The sequence below is a fragment of the Aphelocoma coerulescens genome, chromosome 2 (assembly GCF_041296385.1).
Source record: "Aphelocoma coerulescens isolate FSJ_1873_10779 chromosome 2, UR_Acoe_1.0, whole genome shotgun sequence".
Taxonomy (NCBI): Eukaryota; Metazoa; Chordata; class Aves; order Passeriformes; family Corvidae; genus Aphelocoma; species Aphelocoma coerulescens.
Genome location: NC_091015.1, coordinates 168,120,127 through 168,140,486, shown reverse-complemented (window position 1 = coordinate 168,140,486; position 20,360 = coordinate 168,120,127). Strand labels below are relative to the sequence as shown.

At 45.0% G+C, this 20,360-nt stretch overlaps 1 protein-coding gene across 6 annotated transcripts in view; it reads right to left on the bottom strand.

The window, feature by feature from the left end:
- Positions 1 to 20,052, bottom strand: part of HSF1 (heat shock transcription factor 1) — a 47,496-nt gene extending 27,444 nt beyond the window's left edge. For 3 of the 6 annotated variants that reach the window (XM_069005634.1, XM_069005635.1, XM_069005636.1), the window contains exons 1-3: positions 19,783 to 20,052; positions 9,661 to 9,769; positions 6,310 to 6,452 (exon numbers count right to left, since the gene is read on the bottom strand). In XM_069005634.1, coding sequence (XP_068861735.1) covers positions 6,310 to 6,452; positions 9,661 to 9,769; positions 19,783 to 19,923 — 393 coding nt within the window. In that variant the 5' untranslated portion in view covers positions 19,924 to 20,052. Of the gene's footprint in view, positions 1 to 6,309; positions 7,287 to 7,326; positions 7,345 to 9,660; positions 9,770 to 19,782 lie in introns of those variants that run through there. The other 3 variants (XM_069005632.1, XM_069005633.1, XM_069005637.1) reach the window with 2 other exon arrangements.
- Between the last annotated feature and the right edge of the window lie 308 nt (positions 20,053 to 20,360).

Below are 20,360 nucleotides of genomic sequence, written 5' to 3'. Positions count from 1 at the left end.
TTTTTTTGGGATTTTTTTGGGGATTTTTTTAGGATTTTTTCAGATTTTTTTGGGATTTTTTGGGAAATTTTTTTTTTATTTTTTGGGTTTTTTTGGCCATTCTTAGAGGCTTCGGGAAATTTGGGAATTTTCAGAATTTTTGAAAATTTTTTGGGAATTTTTGGGATTTTTTTAGGATTTTTTTGGAATTTTTTCGGATTTCTTTTGGATTTTTTTTTCATTTTTTAAGATTTTTTTTATTTCTATTTTTTGGGGGGTTTTCAGCCATTTTTAGAGGCTCTGGGGAGTTTGAAAATTCTTAGAATTTGCAGAAATATTTGGGAATTTTTCCAGAAATTTTTGGGAATTTTTTTAGGATTTTTTGGGAACTTTTGGGATTTTTTTTAGGATTATTTTTAGGATGTTTCCGGAGCCGCTGCGAGTCCCGGCTGAGCTGCCGCACGCGCACCTCGGCCCCTTCAGCCCCGACACCTGGAACAGCCGGAATTCCACAGACTTTGGGGGGATTTTGGGAATTTTTTCGGAATATTTTGGGGAATTTTTGGGATTTTTTTTTGTTTTTTTTGTGGATTTTTCTAGATTTTTTTCGGAATTTTTTCGGAATTTTTTTGGATTTTTAAAATTTTTTTTTTTATTTTTAGCGGGTTATCGGCCATTTTTAGAGGCTTCGGGGAATTTGGAAATTTTTAGATTTTTTTAGGAATTTTTTGGGATATTTTAGGATCTTTTTTGAAATTTTTTTAGCATTTTTTCGGGATTTTTTTGGATTTTTTGGGAATTTTTTAAATTTTTTTTTGGATTTTTAGCGGGTTTTCGGCCATTTTTAGAGGCTTCGGGGAATTTGGGAATTTTTGGGAATTTTTGGGATTTTTTTGGGGATTTTTTTGGGGATTTTTTTAGGATTTTTTCAGATTTTTTTGGGATTTTTTGGGAAATTTTTTTTTTTATTTTTTGGGTTTTTTTGGCCATTCTTAGAGGCTTCGGGAAATTTGGGAATTTTCAGAATTTTGTAAAATTTTTTGGGAATTTTTGGGATTCTTTTAGGATTTTTTTGGAATTTTTTCGGAATTTTTTTGGATTTTTTTTTCATTTTTTAAGATTTTTTTATTTCTATTTTTTTGGGGGTTTTCAGCCATTTTTAGAGGCTCTGGGGAGTTTGAAAATTTTCAGAATTTGTAGGAATTTTTGGGGATTTTTCAGGAATTTCTGGGAATTTTTTTAGGATTTTTTGGGAACTTTTGGGATTTTTTTTAGGATTATTTTTAGGATGTTTCCGGAGCCGCTGCGAGTCCCGGCTGTGCTGCCGCACGCGCACCTCGTCCCCCTTCAGCCCCGACACCTGGAACAGCCGGAATTCCACGGACTTTGGGGGAATTTTGGGAATTTTTTGGGATATTTTTTGGGGAATTTTTGGGATTTTTTTTGATTTTTTTTGGGGATTTTTCTAGATTTTTTTCGGAATTTTTTCGGAATTTTTTTGATTTTTAAAATTTTTTTTTTATTTTTAGCGAGTTATCGGCCATTTTTAGAGGCTTCGGGGAATTTGGAAATTTTTAGATTTTTTTAGGAATTTTTTGGGATATTTTAGGATCTTTTTTGAAATTTTTTTAGCATTTTTTTGGAATTTTTTTGGATTTTTTGGGAATTTTTTAAAATTTTTTTTTTATTTTTAGCGGGTTTTCGGCCATTTTCAGAGGCTTCGGGGAATTTGGGAATTTTTGGGAATTTTTTTGGAATTTTTGGGATTTTTTTAGGATTTTTTTTTATTTTTTTGGGATTTTTTTGGGATTTTTTTTGATTTTTTTTTTATTTTTTTGGTTTTTTTGGCCATTCTTAGAGGCTTCGGGAAATTTGGGAATTTTCAGAATTTTTGAGAATTTTTTGGGAATTTTTGAGAATTTTTGGGATTTTTTTAGGATTTTTTTGGAATTTGTTTGATTTTTTAGGATTTTTTATTTTTATTTTTTGGGGTTTTTCAGCCATTTTGAGAGGCTCTGGGGAGTTTGAAAATTTTTAAAATTTGTAGGAAATTTTGGGAATTTTTTCACAAATTTTTGGGAATTTTTTGAGGATTTTTTGGGAAGTTTTGGGATTTTTTTTAGGATTATTTTTAGGATGTTTCCGGAGCCGCTGCGAGTCCCGGCTGTGCTGCCGCACGCGCACCTCGGCCCCTTCAGCCCCGACACCTGGAACAGCTGGAATTCCAGGGACTTTGGGGGAATTCTGGGAATTTTTTCGGAATTTTTTGGTGAATTTTTTGGGATTTTTTAGGATTTTTTGGGTTTTTTTTGGATTTTTTTAGAATTTTTTTGGAATGTTTTCGGATTTTTTTGGGATTTATTTTGATTTTTTTTTATTTTTTGGGTTTTTTTGGCCATTTTTAGAGGCTTCGAAGAATTTGGGAATTTCTAGAATTTTTGAGAATTTTTTGGGAATTTTTAGGATTTTTTTGGAATTTTTTCGGATTTTTTTTGGGTATTTTTTTCATTTTTTAAGATTTTTTTATTTCTATTTTTTTGGGGGTTTTCAGCTGTTTTTAGAGGCTTCGGGGAGTTTAGGAATTTTTGAGAACTTTTAAGAATTTTTTAGAATTTTTAGGATTTTTGAAGGATTTTTTGGGATATTTTTCAGATTTTTAAAAATTTTTTTAGAATTTTTAAAGGATTTTTTGGGCTTTTTTGGGGATTTTTTTTTTTATTTTTGGGCCATTTTTAGAGGGGTTGGGGAGTTTGGGAAGTTTTAGAATTTTTGGGGTTTTTTTCAAATTTTTAGGAATTTTTGGGGAATTTTTTTAAATTTTTTTGGGATTTTTTTAGGTTTTTTTTTTTGTTTTTCTGGGATTTTCTGGGCCTTTTCTTTGGGATTTTTTTTGGGATATTCCCCGAAATTTTTTTTTATTTTTTGGGGAATTTTTAGAACCTTTGGGGACTTTTTTAGGGGATTTCTTTAGGAATTTTTTTAGGAAATTTTTTTGGTTTTTTTTTTTCTGGGATTTTCTGGGCCTTTTTCTTTGGGATTTTTTGGGGATATTCCCGGAATTTGTTTTTTAAGTTTTTGGGAATTTTTAGAACTTTTGGGGACTTTTTTAGGGGATTTTTTTCGGATTTTTTTACAATTATTTGGGGATTTTTTTGGGTTTTTTTTTCTGGGATTTTCTGGCCCTTTTTCTTTGGGATTTTTTTTGGGGATATTCCCGGAACGGTTTGGATTTTCTGGGAATTTTTTAGAACCTCTGGGGAGCTTTTAGGGCATTTTTTAGGATTTTTTTTACAATTTTTTGAGGATTTTTTCCATTATTTTTTCTTTACCTGGGATTTTCAGGGCCTTTTTCTTTGGGATTTTTTGGGGATAATCCCGGAATTTTTTTATAATTTTTTGGGAATTTTTAGAACCTTTGAGGACTTTTTAGGGCATTTTTTTTAGGATTTTTTTTACAATTTTTTGGGGGATTTTTTTTTCCTTTTCCCGGGATTTTCTGGCCCTTTTTCCTCGGGATTTTTTGGGGATAATCCCAGAATTTTTCTTTAAATTTTCTGGGAATTTTTAGAACCTTTGGGGACTTTTTTAGGGGATTTCTTTAGGATTCTTTGCAAACTTCTTGGGATTTTTTTACGTCTTTTTTCCTTTTCCCGAGATTTTCTGGCCCTTTTTTCTTCGGGATTTTTTCGGGATATTCCTAGAATTTTTTTTTTTTTTCTGGGAATTTTTAGAACCTTTGGGGACTTTTTTAGGGGATTTCTTTAGGATTCTTTGCAAATTTCTTGGGATTTGTTTTACGTTTTTTTTTCCTTTTCCTGAGATTTTCTGGCCCTTTTTTCTTCGGGATTTTTTGGGGATAATCCCAGAATTTTTCTTTTAATTTTTTGGGAATTTCTAGAACCTTTGGGGACTTCTTAGGGCATTTTTTTGCGGATTTTTTTACAATTTTTTCGGGGATTTTTTTTTCCTTTTCCCGGGATTTTCTGGCCCCTTTTTTCTTTGGGATTTTTTCGGGATATTCCCGGATTTTTTTTTTTTTAATTTTCTGGGAATTTTTAGAAGCTTTGGAGAGTTTTTTATGGGATTTTTTAAGGAATTTTCTTTTTAATTTTTGGGGGGATTTTTTTGGGGATTTTCCCGGGATTTTCAGGGCCTTTTTCTTTGGGATTTTTTCAGGATATTCCCAGAATTCTTTTTTTAATTTTTCGGGAATTTTTAAAACCTTTGGGGACTTTTTAGAGCATTTTTTTTAGGATTTTTTTACAATTTTTTCGGGGGGATTTTTTTTTCCTTTTCCCGGGATTTTCTGGCCCCTTTTTTCTTCGGGATTTTTCGGGATATTCCCAGAATTTTTTTTTTTTTTTTGGGAATTTTTAGAACCTTTGGGGACTTTTTTAGGGGATTTCTTTAGGATTCTTTGCAAATTTCTTGGGATTTGTTTAACCTTTTTTTTTTCCTTTTCCTGAGATTTTCTGGCCCTTTTTCTTCGGGATTTTTTGGGGATAATCCCAGAATTTTTCTTTTAATTTTCTGGGAATTTTTAAAACCTTTGGGGACTTTTTAGGGCATTTTTGGGGGGATTTTTTTTACAATTTTTTGGGGGGATTTTTTTTTCCTTTTCCCGGGATTTTCTGGCCCCTTTTTTCTTCGGGATTTTTTTGGGATATTCCTGGAATTTTTTTTTTTAATTTTCTGGGAATTTTTAGAACCTTTGGGGACTTTTTTAGGGGATTTCTTTAGGATTCTTTGCAAATTTCTTGGGATTTTTTTACGGTTTTTTCCTTTTCCCAGGATTTTCTGGCCCTTTTTCTTCGGGATTTTTTGGGGATAATCCCGGAATTTTTCTTTTAATTTTTTGGGAATTTCTAGAACCTTTGGGGACTTCTTAGGGCATTTTTTTGCGGATTTTTTTACAATTTTTTCGGGGATTTTTTTTTCCTTTTCCCGGGATTTTCTGGCCCCTTTTTTCTTTGGGATTTTTTCGGGATATTCCCGGATTTTTTTTTTTTTTAATTTTCTGGGAATTTTTAGAAGCTTTGGAGAGTTTTTTATGGGATTTTTTAAGGAATTTTCTTTTTAATTTTTGGGGGGATTTTTTTGGGGATTTTCCCGGGATTTTCAGGGCCTTTTTCTTTGGGATTTTTTCAGGATATTCCCAGAATTCTTTTTTTAATTTTTCGGGAATTTTTAAAACCTTTGGGGACTTTTTAGGGCATTTTTGGGGGGATTTTTTTTACAATTTTTTGGGGGGATTTTTTTTTCCTTTTCCCGGGATTTTCTGGCCCCTTTTTTCTTTGGGATTTTTTCGGGATATTCCCGGAATTTTTTTTTTTTTTTGGGAATTTTTAGAACCTTTGGGGACTTTTTTAGGGGATTTCTTTAGGATTCTTTGCAAATTTCTTGGGATTTTTTTACGGTTTTTTCCTTTTCCCAGGATTTTCTGGCCCTTTTTCTTCGGGATTTTTTGGGGATAATCCCGGAATTTTTCTTTTAATTTTTTGGGAATTTCTAGAACCTTTGGGGACTTCTTAGGGCATTTTTTTGCGGATTTTTTTACAATTTTTTCGGGGATTTTTTTTTCCTTTTCCTGGGATTTTCTGGCCCCTTTTTTCTTTGGGATTTTTTCGGGATATTCCCGGAATTTTTTTTTTTTAATTTTCTGGGAATTTTTAGAAGCTTTGGAGAGTTTTTTATGGGATTTTTTAAGGAATTTTCTTTTTAATTTTTGGGGGGATTTTTTTGGGGATTTTCCCGGGATTTTCAGGGCCTTTTTCTTTGGGATTTTTTCAGGATATTCCCAGAATTCTTTTTTTAATTTTTCGGGAATTTTTAAAACCTTTGGGGACTTTTTAGAGCATTTTTTTTAGGATTTTTTTTACAATTTTTTCGGGGATTTTTTTTCCTTTTCCCGGGATTTTCTGGCCCTTTTTTCTTCGGGATTTTTTTGGGGGATAATCCCAGAATTTTTTTTTAATTTTCTGGGAATTTTTAGAACCTTTGGGGACTTTTTTAGGGGATTTCTTTAGGATTCTTTGCAAATTTCTTGGGATTTTTTTACGTCTTTTTCCTTTTCCCAGGATTTTCTGGCTCTTTTTTCTTCGGGATTTGTTGGGGATAATCCCAGAATTTTTTTACAATTTTTTGGGAATTTTTAGAACTTTTGGGGACTTTTTTAGGGGATTTCTTTAGGATTCTTTGCAAATTTCTTGGGATTTGTTTTACGTTTTTTTTCCTTTTCCCGGGATTTTCTGGCCCCTTTTTTCCTCGGGATTTTTTTTGGTGGGATCATCCCAGAATGTTTTTTTTGGGGGGGATTTCCCAGGAACTCACGCTGGAGTGGGTGACTTTCCTCTTGATGTTCTCCAGGAGCTGCTCCTGGCCCCGCAGGAAGAAGGGATGCTGGAATTCCGTGTCGTCCTTCTCCGGCTTCACCAGCCCGCCCTGCTCGATGTGCACCACCTTCCGGAAGCCGTCTGGAAAAACGGGAATGGGGGAGGAAATCTGGGAATTCTGGGGTGACCCGGCTTGAGAACAGCTCCTGTCCCGGAATTCCTGCAGGGATGGGAATTCCCAGGGATTGGGGGATCCTGGATCCCGGCTCCACCTTCCGGAACCCGTCTGGAAAAGCGGGAATGGGGGAGGAAATCTGGGAATTCCGGGGTGTCTGAGCATGGAGGGGCTGCTTGGGAACGGCTCCATCCCGGAATTCCTGAGTGGGATCAGGGAATCCACCCGGAATTCCCAGGGATTGGGGGATCCTGGATCCCGGCTCCACCTTCTGGGACCTACCCAGGAATTGGGAATGGTGGGAATTGGGAAGGAAATCTGGGAATTCTGGGGTGTTCCAAGATGGGAACGGCTCCAATCCCGGAATTCCTGCAGGGATGGGAATTCCCAGGGATTGGGGGGATCCTGGATCCCGGCTCCACCTTCTGGGACCCATCTGGGAATTGGGAATGGCGGGAATTGGGGAGGAAATCTGGGAATTCTGGGATGTTCCATGATGGGAACGGCTCCATCCCGGAATTCCTGGATCCGGGCATCACATTCTGGAAATTGTCTGGGAAAATGGGAATTGGGGAAGGAAATCTGAGAATTCCCAGGGATTGGGGGACCCTGGATCCCGGCTCCACCTTCCAGAAGCCGTCTGGAAAAGCGGGAATGCCGGGAATTGAGGAGGAAATCCGGGAATTCTGGGGTGCCCCATGATGCACTCACACACCTCCAGCTGCCATCTCAGAATTCCCGGAATTCCCGGAATTTCCGGGAATACACACACACGTTCAGCTGGCGCACGAAGCCGATTGCGGAGCCCCCAGAATTCCCAGAATTCCCGGGAATACTCACACATGTTCAGCTGGCGCACGAAGCCGATTCCGGAGCCCCCAGAATTCCCGGAATTCCCGGGATTCCCGGGAATACTCACACATGTTCAGCTGGCGCACGAAGCCGATTCCGGAGCCCCCGGAACTCCCGGAATTCCCGGGATTCCCGGGAATACTCACACATGTTCAGCTGGCGCACGAAGCCGATTCCGGAGCCCCCAGAATTCCCGGAATTCCCGGAATTCCCGGGAATACTCACACATGTTCAGCTGGCGCACGAAGCCGATTCCGGAGCCCCCGGAATTCCCGGAATTCCCGGGATTCCCGGGAATACTCACACACGTTCAGCTGGCGCACGAAGCCGATTCCGGAGCCCCCGGAATTCCCGGAATTCCCGGGATTCCCGGGAATACTCACACATGTTCAGCTGGCGCACGAAGCCGATTCCGGAGCCCCCAGAATTCCCGGAATTCCCGGGAATACTCACACATGTTCAGCTGGCGCACGAAGCCGATTCCGGAGCCCCCAGAACTCCCGGAATTCCTGGGATTCCCGGGAATACTCACACACGTTCAGCTGGCGCACGAAGCCGATTGCGGAGCCCCCAGAATTCCCAGAATTCCCGGGAATACTCACACATGTTCAGCTGGCGCACGAAGCCGATTCCGGAGCCCCCAGAACTCCCGGAATTCCCGGAATTCCCGGGAATACTCACACATGTTCAGCTGGCGCACGAAGCCGATTCCGGAGCCCCCAGAATTCCCGGAATTCCCGGAATTCCCGGGAATACTCACACATGTTCAGCTGGCGCACGAAGCCGATTCCGGAGCCCCCAGAACTCCCGGAATTCCCGGGATTCCCGGGAATACTCACACACGTTCAGCTGGCGCACGAAGCCGATTCCGGAGCCCCCAGAATTCCCGGAATTCCCGGGAATACTCACACATGTTCAGCTGGCGCACGAAGCCGATTCCGGAGCCCCCAGAATTCCCGGAATTCCCGGGATTCCCGGGAATACTCACACACGTTCAGCTGGCGCACGAAGCCGATTCCGGAGCCCCCGGAATTCCCGGAATTCCCGGGATTCCCGGGAATACTCACACATGTTCAGCTGGCGCACGAAGCCGATTCCGGAGCCCCCGGAATTCCCGGAATTCCCGGGATTCCCGGGAATACTCACACATGTTCAGCTGGCGCACGAAGCCGATTCCGGAGCCCCCAGAATTCCCGGAATTCCCGGGAATACTCACACATGTTCAGCTGGCGCACGAAGCCGATTCCGGAGCCCCCAGAACTCCCGGAATTCCCGGAATTCCCGGGAATACTCACACATGTTCAGCTGGCGCACGAAGCCGATTCCGGAGCCCCCAGAATTCCCAGAATTCCCGGGATTCCCGGGAATACTCACACATGTTCAGCTGGCGCACGAAGCCGATTCCGGAGCCCCCAGAATTCCCGGAATTCCCGGGATTCCCGGGAATACTCACACATGTTCAGCTGGCGCACGAAGCCGATTCCGGAGCCCCCAGAATTCCCGGGATTCCCGGAATTCCCGGGAATACTCACACATGTTCAGCTGGCGCACGAAGCCGATTCCGGAGCTCCCAGAATTCCCGGAATTCCCGGGATTCCCGGGAATACTCACACATGTTCAGCTGGCGCACGAAGCCGATTCCGGAGCCCCCGGAATTCCCGGAATTCCCGGGATTCCCGGGAATACTCACACATGTTCAGCTGGCGCACGAAGCCGATTCCGGAGCCCCCAGAATTCCCGGAATTCCCGGGATTCCCGGGAATACTCACACACGTTCAGCTGGCGCACGAAGCCGATTCCGGAGCCCCCAGAACTCCCGGAATTCCCGGGATTCCCGGGAATACTCACACATGTTCAGCTGGCGCACGAAGCCGATTCCGGAGCCCCCAGAATTCCCAGAATTCCCGGAATTCCCGGGAATACTCACACATGTTCAGCTGGCGCACGAAGCCGATTCCGGAGCCCCCAGAACTCCCGGAATTCCCGGAATTCCCGGGAATACTCACACATGTTCAGCTGGCGCACGAAGCCGATTCCGGAGCCCCCAGAACTCCCGGAATTCCCGGGATTCCCGGGAATACTCACACACGTTCAGCTGGCGCACGAAGCCGATTCCGGAGCCCCCAGAACTCCCGGAATTCCCGGAATTCCCGGGAATACTCACACACGTTCAGCTGGCGCACGAAGCCGATTCCGGAGCCCCCAGAACTCCCGGAATTCCCGGGATTCCCGGGAATACTCACACATGTTCAGCTGGCGCACGAAGCCGATTCCGGAGCCCCCAGAATTCCCGGAATTCCCGGAATTCCCGGGAATACTCACACATGTTCAGCTGGCGCACGAAGCTGGCCATGTTGTTGTGTTTGAAGTACTTGGGCAGCACCTCCTTGGCGAACTGGCCCTGGTCGAAGACGTGGAAGCTGCTCCCGCTCTGCCGCAGGGGGAGGAGGGGAAAAACGGGGGAAAACCGGGATCATTCCCGGCCCTCTGGAATGCCAAGGGAATTCTGGGCCATCCCAGATTTATGCTGGAGTCTCCCAAGGTTGGAATTTGAGGGGTTTTTGGGAGCTGTTCTGTAGAGGGAATTGGGATCCGCCGCGATCGCGATCGGTCAGAATTCCGTCGGAATTCCGGAGGTTCCTCCAGTCTGACTGGGAAAAACGGGATCATTCCCGGCTTCTGGAATGCCAAGGGAATTCTGGGCCGTCCCGGGTTTATCCTGGAATCTCCCAAGGTTGGAATTTGAGGGGTTTTTGGGGTTTTAATGGGGTTTTTGGGAGCTGTTCTGAGAGGGAATTGGGATCCGCCGCGATCGCGATTGGTCAGAATTCCATCGGAATTCCAAAGGTTTCTCCGCTCTCTGACTGGGAAAACCGGGATCATTCCCGGCCTCTGGAATCCCAGTGGAATTCTGGGCCATCCCGGGTTTATCCTGGAATCTCCCAAGGTTGGAATTTGAGGGAGTTTTGGGGTTTTAATGGGGTTTTCGGGAGCTGTTCCCAGCAGGGAATTGGGATCCGCCGCGATCGTGATTGGTCAGAATTCCGTCGGAATTCCGGAGGTTTCTCCAGTCTGACTGGGAAAACCGGGATCATTCCCGGCCTCTGGAATCCCAGTGGAATTCTGGGCCATCCCGGGTTTATCCTGGAATCTCCCAAGGTTGGAATTTGAGGGAGTTTTGGGGTTTTAATGGGGTTTTTGGGAGCTGTTCCCAGCAGGGATTTGGGATTCGATGTGATCACGATTGGTCAGAATTCCAGAGGAATTCCAGAGGTTTCTCCAGTCTGACTGGGAAAACCGGGATCATTCCCGGCCTCTGGAATGCCAAGGGAATTCTGGGCCATCCCAGGTTTATCCTGGAGTCGGCCAAGGTTGGAATTTCTGGGATTTTTGGGATTTTAATGGGGTTTTTGGGAGCTGTTCTGTAGAGGGAATTGGGATCCGCCGCGATCGCGATCGGTCAGAATTCCGTCGGAATTCTGGAGGTTTCTCCAGTCTGACTGGGAAAAACGGGATCATTCCCGGCCTCTGGAATGCCAAGGGAACTCTGGGCTGTCCCGGGTTTATCCTGGAATCTCCCAAGGTTGGAATTTGAGGGAGTTTTGGGGTTTTAATGGGGTTTTTGGGAGCTGTTCTGAGAGGGAATTGGGATCCGCCGCGATCGCGATTGGTCAGAATTCCATCGGAATTCCAAAGGTTTCTCCGCTCTCTGACTGGGAAAACCGGGATCATTCCCGGCCTCTGGAATGCCAAGGGAATTCTGGGCAATCCCAGGTCTATCCTGGAGTCTCCCAAGGTTGGAATTTGAGGGAGTTTTGGGGTTTTAATGGGGTTTTTGGGAGCTGTTCCCAGCAGGGATTTGGGATTCGATGTGATCACGATTGGTCAGAATTCCAGCGGAATTCCAGAGGTTTCTCCAGTCTGACTGGGAAAACCGGGATCATTCCCGGCCTCTGGAATCCTCCTGGAATTCTGGGCCATCCCAGGTCTATCCTGGAGTCTCCAAGGTTGGAATTTGAGGGAGTTTTGGGGTTTTAATGGGGTTTTCGGGAGCTGTTCCCAGCAGGGAATTGGGATCCGCCGCGATCGCGATTGGTCAGAATTCCGTCGGAATTCCGGAGGTTTCTCCAGTCTGACTGGGAAAAACGGGATCATTCCCGGCCTCTGGAATGCCAAGGGAACTCTGGGCCGTCCCGGGTTTATCCTGGAATCTCCCAAGATTGGAATTTGAGGGAGTTTTGGGGTTTTAATGGGGTTTTTGGGAGCTGTTCTGAGAGGGAATTGGGATCCGCCGCGATCGCGATTGGTCAGAATTCCATCGGAATTCCAAAGGTTTCTCCGCTCTCTGACTGGGAAAACCGGGATCATTCCCGGCCTCTGGAATCCCAGTGGAATTCTGGGCCATCCCGGGTTTATCCTGGAATCTCCCAAGGTTGGAATTTGAGGGAGTTTTGGGGTTTTAATGGGGTTTTTGGGAGCTGTTCCCAGCAGGGATTTGGGATTCGATGTGATCACGATTGGTCAGAATTCCAGCGGAATTCCAGAGGTTTCTCCAGTCTGACTGGGAAAACCGGGATCATTCCCAGCCTCTGGAATGCCAAGGGAATTCTGGGCCATCCCAGGTCTATCCTGGAGTCTCCAAGGTTGGAATTTCTGGGATTTTTGGGAGCTGCTCCCAGCAGGGAATTGGGATCCGCCGCGATCCCGAGATTCCTTCCCATGGGGTCGGAATTCCGGAGGTTTCTCCAGTCTGACTGGGAAAACCGGGATCATTCCCGGCCTCTGGAATGCCAAAGGAACTCTGGGCCATCCCAGGTTTATCCTGGAATCTCCCAAGGTTGGAATTTGAGGGAGTTTTGGGGTTTTAATGGGGTTTTTGGGAGCTGTTCCCAGCAGGGAATTGGGATCTGCCACGACCCCGATTGGTCAGAATTCCAGCGGAATTCCGGAGGTTCCTCCAGTCTGACTGGGAAAACCGGGATCATTCCCAGCCTCTGGAATCCTCCTGGAATTCTGGGCCATCCCGGGTTTATCCTGGATTCCTGGAGTCCCTTTTGGGAAAAGGGATTGATGGGAATAAAGAGATTTTAATGAGAATTTTGGGATTTTAATGGGAATTTTTGGGATTTTGATGGGAATTTTTGGGATTTTGATGGGAATTTTTGGGATTTTAATGGGAATGAAGGGATTTTAATGCGAATTTTTGGGATTTAAATGCGAATTTTTGGGATTTTCATGGGAATTTTTGGGATTTTCATGGGAATAAAGGGGTTTCAATGGGAATGAAGGGATTTTAATGGGAGTTTTTCGGATTTTAATGGGAATTTTTCGGATTTTCATGGGAATTTTTGGGATTTGATGGGAATTTTTGGGATTTCAATGGGAATATGGGGATTTTAATGGGAATATGGGGATTTTGATGGGAATATGGGGATTTTGATGGGAATTTTTGGGATTTTCATGGGAATAAAGGGGTTTCAATGGGAATGAAGGGATTTTAACGGGAATTTTTCGGATTTTGATGGGAATTTTTGGGATTTTCATGGGAATAAAGGGATTTTAATGGGAATTTTCGGATTTTAATGGGGTTTTTTGGGAGCTGCTCCCAGCAGGGAATTGGGATCCGCCACGATCCCGAGGTTCCCATGGGGTCGGAATTCCGGAAGTTTGGATTTTGGGAATTCCCAGAGGGCGTCAAAATCCGGGATAGCCTTGGGGGGGGGGAGAGGAGGGAGAATTCCAGGCCTTGGGAATAACGGGATGGATTCAGCTCCGATGGGAATTGAGAGCCCGGGATGAGATCCCACGGGGAGAAAGGGATTGTAGGGGAAAAGATGGGATTTATGGGGAAAAAAGGGATTTGGGGGAAAAAAGGGATTTATGGGAAAAAAGGGATTTAAGGGGAAAAAAGGGATTTATGGGAAAAAGGGGATTTAAGGGGAAAAAAGGGATTGATGGGAATGAAGGGATTTTAATGGGAATGAAGGGATTTTAATGGGAATGAAGGGTTTTAAGGGGAAAAAGGGGATTTTGATGGGAAAAAGGGGTTTAAGGGGAAAATATGGGATCATTGGGAAATAAGGGATTTAAGGGGAAAAAAAGATTTAAGGGGAAAAACTGGATTTAAGGGAAAAAAGGGATTTAGGGGGAAAATATGGGATCATTGGGAAATAAGGATTTAAGGGGAAAAAGGGGTTTATGGGAAAAAAAGGGATTTAAGGGAAAAAAGGGGTTTAAGGGGAAAAAAGGGATTTAAGGGGAAAAAAAGGGATTTTGATGGGAATAAAGGGATTTGTGGGAATCAAGGGATTTAAGGGAATCAAGGGATTTAAGGGAATCAAGGATTTAGGGGGAAAAAGGGGTTTTATGGGAAAAAGGCATTGATGGGAATAAAGGGATTTAAGGGGGAAAAAGGGATTTAAGGGGAAAAGGATTTAAGGGGAAAAAGGGATTTATGGGGGAAAAACGGGATTTATGGGAAAAAAGGGATTTATGGGGGAAAAAGGGATTTATGGGGGAAAAAGGGATTTAAGGAGAAGAACTGGATTTAAGGGAAAAGGGATTTAAGGGGAATAAAGGGATTGATGGGAAAAAAAGGGATTTAAGGGGAAAAAAGGGATTTAAGGGGAAAAAAGGGATTTGTGGGAATAAAGGGATTTAAGGGGAAAAAGGGATTTAAGGGAAATGGGATCTGTGGGGAATAAAGGATTTAAGGGGAAAAAAGGGATTGATGGGAAAAGGGATTGATGGGAATAAAGGGATTTATGAGGAAAAAACGGGATTTAAGGGGAAAAAACGGGATTTAAGGGGAAAGGGATCTGTGGGGAGTAAAGGATTTAAGGGGAATAAAGGGATTGATGGGAATAAAGGGATTTAAGGGGAAAAAATGGGATTTAAGGGGAAAAACTGGATTTAAGGGAAAAAAGGGATTTAGGGGGAAAAAAGGGATTTAAGGGGGAAAAAAGGGATTTTGATGGGAATAAAGGGATTTGTGGGAATCAAGGGATTTAAGGGGAAAAAAGGGATTTAATGGGAAAAAAGGGATTTAATGGGAAAAAATGGGATTTATGGGGGAAAAACGGGATTTAAGGGGAAAAAAGGGGATTTATGGGGAAAAAAAGATTTAAGGGAAATGGGATTTAAGGGAAATGGGATTTAAGGGGAATGGGATCTGTGGGGAGTGAAGGATTTAAGGGGAATAAAGAGGTTGATGGGAATAAAGGGATTTAAGGGGAAAAAATGGGATTTAAGGGGAAAAAATGGGATTTAAGGGGAAAAAAGGAATCTGTGGGAATCAAGGGATTTAAGGGAAAAGGGATTTGTGGGAATAAAGAATTTAAGGGCAAAAAGGGATTTATAGGAAAAAGGGATTGATGGGAATAAAGGGATTTATGGGGAAAAATGGGATTTAAGGGGAAAAAAGGGATTTGGGGGTGCAAAAAGGGGTTTTAGGGGAAAGGGATTTGTGGGGAAAAAAAGGGAATAAAGGGATTGAAGGGAATAAAGGGATCTGTGGGGGAAAAAGGGATTTATGGGAAATGGGATCTCTGGGAAATGGGATCTGGGGGAAAAAGGATTTTGGGGAAAAAAAGGATTTATGGGAAAAAAGGGATTTAAGGGAAAAGGGATCTGTGGGGAAAAGGATTTAAGGGAAAAGGGATCTGTGGGGAATAAAGGGATTTGTGGGAAATGGGATTTAAGGGAAAAAAAAGGGATTTAAGGGAAAAAAGGGATTTTTGGGGAAAAAAGAGATTTAAGGGAAAAGAGAGATTTAAGGGGGAAAAAGGGATTTGTGGAGGAAAAAAGGGATTTAAGGGAAAAGGGATTTATGGGAAAAAAAGGGATTTTTGGGAAAAAAGAGATTTATGGGAAAAAAGAGATCTGTGGGAAAACAGGGATTTAAGGGAGAAGGGATCTTTGGGGAAAAAAAGGGATTTATGGGAAACTGGATCGGTGGGAAAAAAAGGGATTTATGGGGGAAAAGGGATCTTTGGGAAAAGGGGTCTTTGGGAAAAGGGATTTATTGGAAAAAGGGGATTTAAGGGAAAAAAGGGATTTATGGGACAAAAGGGATCATTGGGAAAAAAGCGATTGAAGGGGGAAAAAGGGATTTATTGGAAAAAAAGGGATCTGGGGGAAAAAGGGATCATTGGGAAAAGGGATCTTTGGGAAAAGGGATTTATGGGGAAAAGGATCTGTGGGGAAAAAAGGGATTTGTGGGGAAAAAGGGATTTGGGGGGGAAAAAGGGATTTATGGGAAACGGGATCGGTGGGAAAAAGGATCTGTGGGAAAAGGGATCTGTGGGGAAAAAAGGGATTTAAGGGGAAAAAAGGGATCTGCAGGAAAAAGGATTTATGAGGGAAAAGGGATTTGGGGGGAAAGGGATCATTGGGAAAAAGGGATTCAAAGGAAAAAGGGATTTGATTTGGGGGAAAAAAGGGATTTGTCGGGAAAGGGAGTTGGGGAAAAAACGGGATTTATGGGGAAAGGGATCTGTGGGGATAAAAGGGATTTGTGGGAAATAAAGGGATTTAAGGGAAAAAGGGATTTATGGGGGGAAAAGGGATTTAAGGGGAAAAAAGGATTTATGAGAAAAAGGGATTTATGGGAAAAGGGATTTGGGGGAAAAATGGGATTTATGGGAAAAAGGATGTGTGGGATCCCCAAATTCTGGCCCTGAACCCATCCCAAATCCACAGGGATGGGAAATCCTGGGAATGGGGATCCCAAATCCACAGGGATGGGAAATCCTGGGAATGGGGATCCCCAAATCCCGGCCCTGATCCCATCCCAAATCCTGGGAATGGGGATCCCAAATCCTGGCCCTGATCCCATCCCAAATCCTGGGAATGGGGATCCCAAATCCTGGCCCTCAACCCATCCCAAATCCTGGGAATGGGGATCCCCAAATCCTGGCCCTGATCCCATCCCAAATCCTGGGAATGGGGATCCCAAATCCCAGCCCTGATCCCACCCCAAATCCTGGGAATGGGGATCCCAAATCCCAGCCCTGATCCCATCAAACAAATCCTGGGAATGGGGATCCCAAATCCCAGCCCTGATCCCATCCCAAATCCTGGGAATGGGGATCCCAAATCCCAGCCCTGATCCCATCCCAAATCCTGGGAATGGGGATCCCAAATCCCGGCCCTGATCCCATCCCAAATCCTGGGAATGGGGATCCCAAATCCCGGCCCTGATCCCATCCCACACCCCCAGCGATGGCAATTCCAGCCGGGAATGGCCGCTCCAGCCCGGAATTCCAGCCCGGGCAGCCCTTTCCAGGGGGAGATTCCCGAAAATCCCAGCCCGAGGCCGTTCCCTCTGCTCCTGTCCCTGTTCCCTGCCAGCAGATCCCGCCCTGGATCCCCCCTGGATCCCTTCCATCCCACTTTTCTCCCGGGATCAGCCCCCCCAGGGAATTCCCCATCCCCATCCCATTCCCAGAATTTCCATTCCCAGAATCTGGGAGAGCTGGGAAGAGGGCAGGGAATGGCTCAAAGTTGGAGGAAAAAGGAGAGAATTCCTTAAATCTAAAATAGGGCAGGAATTCCTGAAAGCTGGAAAAAAACCCAGGGAATTCCTTACAGGTGGAAAAAACCCTGGGAATTCCTTAAACCTGGAAAAAGGGGCAGGAATTCCTGAAAGCTGGAAAATCCCAGGGAATTCCTTTAATCTGGAAAATCCAGGAAATTCCTTAAACCTAAAAAAGGGGCAGGAATTCCTTAAAGCAGGAAAATCCAGGGAATTCCCTAAATCTGGAAAAAGCAAGGAATTCCCTAAACCTGGAAAAAATCCAGGGAATTCCTTAAAGCTGGAAAAAGGGGCAGGAATTCCTTAAAGCTGGAAAAAACCCTGGGAATTCCCTAAACCTGGAAAAAGCAGAGAATTCTTTAAACTTGGAAAAAGGGGCAGGAATTCCCTAAACAGGGAAAAAGGGGCAGGAATTCCTTAAAGCTGGAAAATCCCAGGAATTCCTTGAATCTGGGAAAAGGAGCAGGAATTCCCTAAACCTGGAAAAAGCAGGGAATTCCTTAAACCTAAAAAAGGGGCAGGAATTCCTTAAAGCTGGAAAAAACCCTGGGAATTCCTAAAAGCTGGAAAAAGCAGAGAATTCCTTAAATCTGGAAAAGGGCAGGAAGAATTCCCTAAACAGGGAAAAAGGGACAGGAATTCCCTAAACCTGGAAAACCCTGGGAATTCCTTAAATCTAAAAAAGGGGCAGGAATTCCTTAAAGCTGGAAAATCCAGGGAATTCCCTAAACCTGGAAAAAGGAGCAGGAATTCCTTAAACCTGGAAAAAGGGCAGAAAATTCCTCAAACCTGGAAAAAGGAGCAGGAATTCCATAAAGCGGGAAAAACCCCGGGAACTCCCTAAATCTAAAAAAGAGCCAGAATCCCTTAAATCTGGAAAAAAACCCTGGGAATTCCCTAAACCTAAAAAAAAGCCCAGGAATTCCCGAATCCCAACAAAAACCCAGGAACAATCCCTACTTTTTGCTCTTTTTCTTTTTTTTTTGGGATGCCAAATTCCAGCAGCTGAGGGAGAAACAAAACCAAACCCCTCGTCCTACCCTGGGACAGCTCCGTGGGAAATGGGATTTTCCAGGAATTCCCAACGTTATTCCAGGGGTTTTTTTTCCTCCCCTCTCCTGTTCCCTGAGCTGGGAATTCCCAGCTGTTAATTCCTAATCCCAATTAACGCCGGAGCATCCAGGGGAGACCTCGGAGCTCATTCCAGAGGCTCAAGGGGCTCTGGGAGAGTTGGATTTCCAGGAATTCCCGGTTTGTTTTTTCCTTCTGGCATTCCCGAATCCCAGGAATGCTCAGGGGTTTCCCGAGGCTTTTCCTGCCTTTTCCAAAGGGAGATTTCCTGGCGATCCCGGAGCCCTGGGGGGTTTCCCAGGGAATGCTTGGGAAGGGATTTCAGGGTGATCCCATTCCCACGGGATGTTCCAGGGATTCGCTGGGAATTCGCTGGCGGGCAGGAATGGCTTCCCAAGATCCCAGAATTCCAGAGGGAAGCCAAAACCCCTGAAAATCTGCAAAAAAAACCCCCAAAATTCCCTAAAAAAAACCCCTGAAAATTCCCTAAAAGGACCCCTAAAAATTCCCTAAAAAAACCCTCAAAATTCCCTTAAAAATCCCCTGAAAACTCCCTGAAAATTCCCTAAAAGGACCCCTAAAAATTCCCTAAAAAACCCCTGACATTCCCTAAAAAAACCCCTGAAAATTCCCTAAAAAAACCCCTGAAAATTCCCTAAAAAACCCTGAAAACTCCCTAAAAAAACCCTGAAAATTCCCTAAAAGGACCCCTGAAAATTCCCTAAAAGGACCCCTGAAAATTCCCTAAAAGGACCCCTGACATTCTCTAATAAACCCCTGAAAATTCCCTAAAAACCCCTCAAAATTCCCTAAAAAACCCTCAAAATTCCCTAAAAAAAACCCCCAAAAATTCCCTAAAAAAACCCCGAAAATTCCCTAAGAAAAACCCGAAAACTCCCTAAAAAAACCCGAAAACTCCCTAAAAAACCCTGAAAATTCCCTAAAAAAATCCCTGAAAATTCCCTAAAAAAGCCCCTGACGTTCCCTAAAAATACCCCTGAAAAATCCCTAAAAAACTCCTGAAAATTCCCTAAAAAACCCCTGAAAATTCCCTAAAAAACCCCTGAAAACTCCCTAAAAAAAACCCTCCAAATTTCCTAAAAAACCCCTGGCATTCCCTAAAAAAACCCTGAAAACTCCCTAAAAAACCACTCAAAATTCCCTAAAAACCTCCTCAAAATTCCCTTAAAAATCCCCTGAAAATTCTCTAATAAACCCCTGAAAATTCTCTAAAAAATCCCTGAAAATTCCCTAAAAAACCCCTGAAAATTCCCTAAAAAACCCCTGAAGATTCCCTAAACCCCCGCTGGCTCCTGCCCCTGCAGCCTTTATCCCAAGGCCCTCTCCAGCTGTGCTGGAAAAACCTCTGGAAAAGGCCCTGCAAGGGGCTCCGGGCTCTCCTGGAATTCCCCGGCTCCCCCTGCTCATTCCCAGCCTTTCTCCAGCCTCTCCTCATCCCAGAATTTCCCGCAGCCTTCCCACAAACCCCAAATTATCCCCTCGTTATTCCCTAATTAGCGGCGCCTTCCGCTGCTCTCCCGGGCAAGGCGCGCTCCAAAGGTCGCCCCAACCATGCCCGCCGTGTTTACGTTTTCATTTCCCTCCTCATCTCCCACATTCCCGCCCCGGGAAAAACGGGAAAGAGCAGGAAAAAGCAGGAAAAAGCAGGATTCGATCGGGAATCGCCGCACGAGCCGCCCGGGCCTCAGCAGCGGGGCCCAGGACAGGCCGCGGCCGTTCGCCCTCAGCCCGGCCGGGCCCCCACACCACGACCGGGGATGGCCGGGAATTCTTGCCCCGCATTCCCAGGAATCCTCCCCGCCTTCCCGAGGACTCACCGGGCTCCAGCAGATCAAGGCGTCGGTGTCGGGATCCTCCACGAGCGTCCAGAGCTTGGTGAGGAAAGCGGGCACGTTGCTGGCGCCGGGCCCCGCGCCCGCTGCCGCCGCCGCTGCCGCCGCCGCTCCGGGCCCGTCCATGGCCGCGCCCTCACGGCGGTGGCGGGAAGGGCTCGGGGGGACCCCGGGGCTGAGCGAGGGGGGTTAAAAAGGGCGGGAAGGGCCGGGAGCGGCGGGAGCGGCCGCAGCGGCGGGGCGCGGCATGGCCGCCGCCATCTTGGGGGGCGGTGTGAGGGGAGGCGCGCGGCGCATGCGCGGCCACGCCCACCGCGCCCCGGGGACACGCCCACGGCACGGCGGTGACGGGAGGGGGCGGGGCTTTGGCGGGAGGACACGCCCCCTTTGAGATAACCACGCCCAGCTCAGTCTCTGATAAGGGCTTTATAACGAGGACACGCCCCCTTTGAGATAACCACGCCCAGCTCAGTCTCTGATAAGGGCTTTAGGGTGAGGACACGCCCCCTTCAGATAACCACACCCAGCTCAGTCTCTGATAAGGGGGTTTATGATGAGGACAC